General features: G+C 55.1%; 1 protein-coding gene across 1 annotated transcript; it reads right to left on the reverse strand.

Moving 5' to 3' along the window:
- Nucleotides 1–2,914: 2,914 nt before the first annotated feature.
- Nucleotides 2,915–4,703, reverse strand: ARL4D (ADP ribosylation factor like GTPase 4D). Its single transcript, XM_026654761.2, has 2 exons — nt 4,599–4,703; nt 2,915–4,047 (listed from the first exon to the last, which is right to left on the reverse strand). The coding sequence occupies exon 2, from the start codon at nt 4,000–4,002 to the stop codon at nt 3,400–3,402; it is 603 nt and encodes a 200-aa protein (XP_026510546.1). The 5' UTR covers nt 4,003–4,047; nt 4,599–4,703; the 3' UTR covers nt 2,915–3,399.
- Between the last annotated feature and the right edge of the window lie 1,927 nt (nt 4,704–6,630).

Genomic DNA, 6,630 nt, shown 5'->3' on the forward strand with positions numbered 1-6,630 from the left:
GGCTGGGGAGGGTCCCTTTTCGACCGGGTTAGGCACCTAGGCAAGTCCCTGAACAATGCACAGGGACAGCTAGATACCTGGGAACCACCTAAACTAGCCAATGGGAGATGCCGATGAGAGGGGTGTGTCCTACGTCCCGTCTCTGTCACAGAGCTCAGCACCATAGGTCTGGGCTACAGGGAGGCACCTACCTCTGCTAGTGATCTCCAGCTACGACTCCCTCTCTCAGAGGCTGGTGGCTTGGGCAGCTAAGCTGCTCTTGCAAGAAACACACAAGGCTCTGGTTCAATTCCCCTTACCCCCACCCAGGAGGTGTGAGACCTATGTTCAATTCCCCCCTTGGCCTGATGGAGGAAAAAGGATTTAAGGGGGGGTGCTCCCACTTTTTACAAACATGCTCTAACCATAGAGCTGTTTATACTCCGATATGGTGCTACCTCAATTTCTCCTGTTCAAGCTGTTCCCCACTGAATCAATAACTAAAGTGTCATTGGAGCAGGGGCACTGGCCTGAGTTTCCCACCAGGCTATAGTCTCATTCTCATGCTTGCTCTGGACTGAGGCACTTAGGGGTTCAGGTGCCTACATTCCGTTGTGGATCTGGGCCTTCGCTCCTGAAGCATGAGGATGTATAGCTCCCTTCCAAAACCCTTTTCAACATTAACTGTTACAACCCTGGATATTCTTGTTACCCATAGAATCATCCAATCCCTCTTTGGAGCTTGCTAAATTCTTGGCCTCACTGAGATCATGTGTCAGTGAGTTCCACAGTCTCATTATGCAGTGTGCACGTGTGAAATTTAATTTAACAACCCTATATTCCTATGTTAGGAGACAGGGGAAACAGAATCTCCCACTGTCCCTTCTCTAGACCATTCATTATTTTATGTACTTTTATCCCTTTTTATTCATCTCTTTTTATTCTAAGAGAAACAATTCCAGTCCTTTCAATGTCTCTCCATGTGGGGGAGTGCAGCAGAAGGGTTAACTTTGATTCTATAGATCTCACTTCCTGGGCGTGGCTTTCGTATTAAACTCTGAAGCCCCTTCCCTCCTCCAGGCCCCTCCTCCCCATCCCTCCTCAGGCACAGGCCCACTCCTCCTGCTGCTCTTTACCTTGGCCCAGGTTCTCAAAGGTACTTAGGCACCTGCCTCCCTGGGGAGTTGATGTGAGCTAGCACACAAATCCCGCTAAGGATCTGGGTCCTTGTGACTGACACACTGCGGGTGGGATGGTCCTTCTGGGTCAGGGCTGGGGGCTGCCTCCACGGGGGGAGAAGTAAAGCAAGGCCAGCCAGTCTGACCATGCTCACAAAGCTCATCCAATTATTTAAACAGCTTTTTAGGCAAATTATGTGCAAACCCTGGCTGCATTCCCCCTCATCTCTGGCACCTAACCCAAACCCAGGGCCCACCTCAGGTTAATACCAAGGGAGAAGGGATTCTCTGGGAGGAAGTCAGCCCCCTGCTCTCCTTCCTTCCCTGCTATGTGAGAAGTTGTGAATGGTGCAGCTCAGTTCTCTGTGCTTAAAGCCACTTCTTGGCGCCTCAGACTCCGCTGCTCCTCCCCGTGGAGCCAGAGGAGCGCCTCAGTTGCCATAGGGCTGCGCCGTCTCTTTGTCTGGAAAAGGGGAACTCGAGATCTTCACGTGCAGTTCATGATGTAAACTGTTCACCCGCTACAGGAACATGAGACATGGCAGCCGCACACATGGGTCGGGGGCTCCGACCCCACCACTGACCCACAAACTGCTGAGCACAGCCGAGGGAGCAAAAGTTAATACAAAGGTATAATCTTGTTGAGTGAACACACACACACACACACACACACACACAACCAGCTTAAGCTGAATAAACCCTGCATTTATTCAAACTCGAGTGGCAGCCAAGACACATTTTTTTTTACTCTGGGTCACGTTTGGGGCCAACGCAGCAGTAAATGCCTCTGATTGCTGTTCTGGCCACCACAGCATTTACCACCCCATTTTTAAAGGGGTGGGGGGAGGAACATCTTGTGTTCACAGGAACGGAGCTGTCCTGCTTATTCCTCCCCCAGCCCTCCAGTTCCTGTTACAGCAACCAAGTTTGTTGTCACCTTTGTACAATTAGACTTGCTAGGTGTTAGGCTGCAGTATTGTTATAACTGTACTGGCCCAGGAGATTAGAGAGAGACGGTGTGGGAGGTAACATTTTTTATTGGACCAATTTCTGTTGGTGAGAGAGACGAGCTTTTGAGCTACACAGAGCTCTTGAACTCTCAAGAGTGTCTCTCTTTCACCAGCAGAAGTTGGTCCAATAAGATCATCTCCCGCATCTGTGGCGTTTATAGCCTGTGAACACCACAGTAGCAGAGTGAAATAATTTGCTTTCCCCACCCCCCACATCAAGGCTCATCCTGGTCTCCAGTAGCTCAAGCCAGGTTTAAACCTACGGCCTGAGGTTTAATCTCTCTCCTTTGCAAAATCTGTCTCATCGCTAGTTATAACTCCAGATGCTGCATAAAACTGCAAATGCTGGCATGGATGGGAGCTGCAGGGGCTTACCAGCCCTGGAAAACAACATCGGGTCATGTTTTTGTTACTATTCATTAGTGCAGCAGCCAGAGACTTGGTTGGTTTCTTTCGACCCTCACAAGAGCTCCCTCCCTTAGCAGGAGACAAGGATAGATTAGATTTCTGTCACTTTAAGGAAAGAAGGCTTTTAGACACAAAGATGACAGCCAACTGGTTTAGCAGAGGTCTTTGGTTTCAATAAAAGGCAGTCCTGCCTTTAATCCCAATGTACCTTTTGTCCAGATCCAGCCAAGTGGAATCTTGACAAAGTAGGAACTCGGACAGCATGAAAGTGAAGACTCAAAGCCACTCCCAGCTATCCAATCTGTCTGTTTAATAACTTACGTTTAGTCCCTACAAAAAAAAAAAAATACACTTGTTTTAAAAAAAAAAATCCCAGTAATACAAAGATTCCCCTCCCCCACCTTTCCTGTAGCAATGATGGAAGTTAACACCCACACGCCTAGAAAACCCACTTGCAGTGTTTTCATCTAATGCAAGTTGCCATCAGGTTGCAGTCTCCTAACCCCACCCTACCTCTCTTTAAATTTGATTTTGACACATTAGGGGCCGTTGCTCTCAGTCTGGCTGTGGCACTTGTGTGTCCCGCCAGCCCACGGGCACAGGTCCAGACCAGTCCGTATAGCACACTCCCATTGGAGCCATCCCGAATCCTGGATGGAGAGTTCACGGGCAGGCACGCAGATCCCCCATAACCAAGTCCTTGTCTACATGGGAGGTTTAGCCACGCTGGGGTGAGCCAGGCCTGGCACGGGAGCGGCTCACCCTGCACCCAACAAGCAACGCCCTGGCAGCTGGGTGGGGCTGGGGCAAGCTCCGGGGGCTGCTCATCGCTTCCTCTTGCTGTGCCGCAGCATTTTCTTCCTCTTGAGGATCATTTCGTAGAGTTTCTCCAGCCCCTGCTGCAGCCCCAGCCCGTCCACCGCGCTGCAGCCCTGGGTGCAGCTGAGGGTGGAGGCGCTCAGTTCGTGCAGGGCCAGTAGCTTCTCCACCTCGGAGGCCGACAGCGCCCCGGGCAGGTCCTGCTTGTTGGCCAGGACCAGCACGGGGACGCCCTGGTTCTCGGAAGTCCGGGCGATCCTGTGGAGCTCCACCCGGGCCTCCTCCATGCGCTCCGCCTCCGCCGAGTCCACCACGAAGACCAGCCCGTCGGTGCGGCGGGTGTAGGACTTCCAGAGCGGCCGCAGCTTCTCCTGCCCGCCCACGTCCCACACCTGGAAGGCGACGGCGCGGGGGCCCCCCAGCGGCACCCGGATCTTCTCCATGTTGAAGCCCTTGGTGGGCGCGCTCCTGACGAACTCCTTGAGCTTGAGCCGGTAGAGCAGCGAGGTCTTGCCGGCCGCGTCCAGCCCGATCACCACCACGTGCAGCGCCTGGAAGTGCGGCAGGAAGGGCGGCGCGGGCGCGATCTCCGCCAGCTGGTTCCCCATGGTGCCCGGGCCGGGCGGGCGGGCGGCGCTACAGGGCGCTCCGGGCTGCGGCGGGGAGAAGGGCAGCGTGAGCCGGGGGGAGGCGGGGGGAGCGGCGGGGAGAAGGGCGGCGTGAGCCGGGGGGAGCGGCGGGGAGAAGGGCAGCGTGAGCCGGGGGGAGCGGGAGGCCCGGGGGCTGCGGCGGGGAGAAGGGCGGGGGGGGCCGGGGGGGGGGGCGGGGGGGGGGGGGGGGGGGGGAGAGGGGCAGCGGGGGCCCGAGACCCCCCCCCCCAGCGCCCCGCACCGGGAGAGGCAGGCGGGGGACCCCCGGAGCAGCCAGCCCCACTCCCCGGGAGCTCGCCCCTCTGCAGACGCTCCAGGGGCCGGCTTGGGAACAGGGTCCTTCCCCCGGGGAAGGGAGAGGGCCGGGCACCCGCCCCGGCCCGTTCCCCGGGGACTGTCCCAGCTCCCCCATCCCCACGGGGGAGTTCCCCGGTGCCCGGCGGGGTCCCCGCGCCCCCGCGGGCGGGTTCGTGGGGATCCCCGGGGGGAGACCCCAGCCCTTCCCGGTTCGCTCTCCGGCCGCGCCTCCCTGCTGCAGCCCCCAGCCCGTTTACCTGCCATAGGGGCCGGGGCAGCCCGGGGTCGGAGCCTGCTCGTCCGGCAGGGACCCTCCCAGCTCCACGGAGCCGCCACCGAGACCGTCTCTCTGCGGCGCCTGGAGCCGCCGCTGCAAACTCCGGCCAGGGCGGCGGCGAGGGAGCTCAACGCCTCCGAGCCAGCCCCGTGATGTCACGGCGCCTGAGCCAATCAACGCCAGCCGCTGTGCACAGCTGGCGACAGCTGTTTGCAGCTGGACAGGAGCCCGGCGCGTAGAGCCAGCCCCAGGGGAGGACGCAGCCCCCAACTCTGCGTGAGCGGGGCGGGGGAGAGCCCGCAGCTTTCCCCGCTGCTCCACCCCGCGGGGTGAACTCTCCCGAGCCCCATCGTGTTGGGGAGGTGTCCCCTTTCCCAGTGCAGCTACTGTATATGGGAAGGAGTGGGGAGAAAGGAAAGGGACCTGACAAAACAAATAAAAAATAGGTCTCCCATTATCCCAGGCAGAGCCTTCTCCCCCAGGGGAAGGAGGCACAGGCCCTCAGCTGCAAATCTAGCTTAGCTGAGATACTAGGGTAATGGACATTACAGAAAACCCTAAAATATTCAGCATCTCAGACTGGAGGGAATATCCAGTGGGATCCTCAAGGCGCACAGGCCCCAGGGCAAAGACTTGTTTTCACAAAGAAAGCTCCTAGCTAGTGGCAGTAGCGCCCTGCTTCTTTCCTTATATTGGGGACTGTCTATAAGGACTGGCTGAGGTGCAGGTGTGCCGCCAAGCTGAGAATGAAAGGTCCCTTTGCCACTGGTAGATGCTGCTCCCCAAATGAAGATGGTGACTGTTAACAGTCAATCATGACATTAAATATGCTTCCTAGGAAGGCGGCTCCTGTTCTAGGAGGCTGTATGCTCTGAGTGACAGCTGTCAATCATAGCTGGTGTTTTTCGGTAGGCTTTCTTCCATGCTTCAGCTCCTGCAGCCTTCAAGGTAGTGATACTCACCAGGCATTTACAATGAGCCTGCTGACAGAGAACCCAATTACACAATCTTAAAAGGGTTAAAGGAATAAACTCCTGCTATCTTTGGCAGATAGTGGAAACCAATAAATACGTGACCGGGAGCATAAGCAAAGTTCCTTGCAGGCAGACGCCTGCTCACCCCTAGGCTGTGTAAACAATTAGGGAGCATCTAAAGCAGAAGGATGGTCTTGAGGCAGCGACCTGGGACTCAGGAGATCTGGATTCAGGTCCTGGTTCTGCCACAGGGTCCCTGTGAGATGTCAGGCAAGTCACTGAATCTCTCTGCACCTCAACTCCTCATCTCTGAAACGGGGATGACCCTATTTCCCTACTGCACTCTAAGGGTAAATGCATTAATGGTTGTGAGCTGTTTGGATGTCACCTAGATGGTTTTGGCAGGGCTATGTGGAGTTTCCGCTCAGCAGATTAAGATGCTGCTTCATTCTGAATGAAGCACTTGCATAGTCCATAGGGTTTCTAAATAACCGAGTTTGGATTAAATAACCCCATGTTTGAGAGACACAGAGAGGCGAAGTGACTTGCCTGAGTCTACACAGCACAGCAATAACAGAGCCAGGAATAGAACCCAGGAGTCCTGGCTCCCAATCCCTTCTGCTCTCACCACTGGGCACAATTCCCTCCCCGTGTATAATACAGCCCCTTCTTAAAACTGTTACTACTACTTATAGGAGTCACTCTAGATTTAGCACTAATACAACCCTGCCGTTCAGGCCTATGAATCTGCCAGTCGGCCTCACTCACAAGTGGGTGATGAGCTAATTTAAAGGCTGTCAATAGACTGCACTGCTATACTTATCAAGCCAAGCCAAATAGATTGTCATTGACAGGAGTAATTTAATGGGTAGCATCTAATCCTGTTGGAAGTCAGTGGTGGCTGGTTCAGAGAACAAAGAAGTGGACCTTTCACCTCCTGTGAGCCCTGTCGGCTATCTCAAGTGAAATGAGTTTTGGTAAACCCAGTAATCCACTACACTTAACTCATTAATGTGTAGACAAATCTGGCAGCCTCTA

The sequence above is a fragment of the Terrapene carolina genome, unplaced genomic scaffold (genome assembly GCF_002925995.2).
Source record: "Terrapene carolina triunguis isolate 2854851 unplaced genomic scaffold, T_m_triunguis-2.0 Scaffold193, whole genome shotgun sequence".
Classification (NCBI taxonomy): domain Eukaryota; kingdom Metazoa; phylum Chordata; order Testudines; family Emydidae; genus Terrapene; species Terrapene triunguis.

Coding starts and splice junctions, on each gene's coding strand:
- ARL4D (XM_026654761.2), bottom strand. CDS start 4,002: ATGGGGAACCAGCTGGCGGAGATCGCGCCCGCGCCGCCCTTCCTGCCG.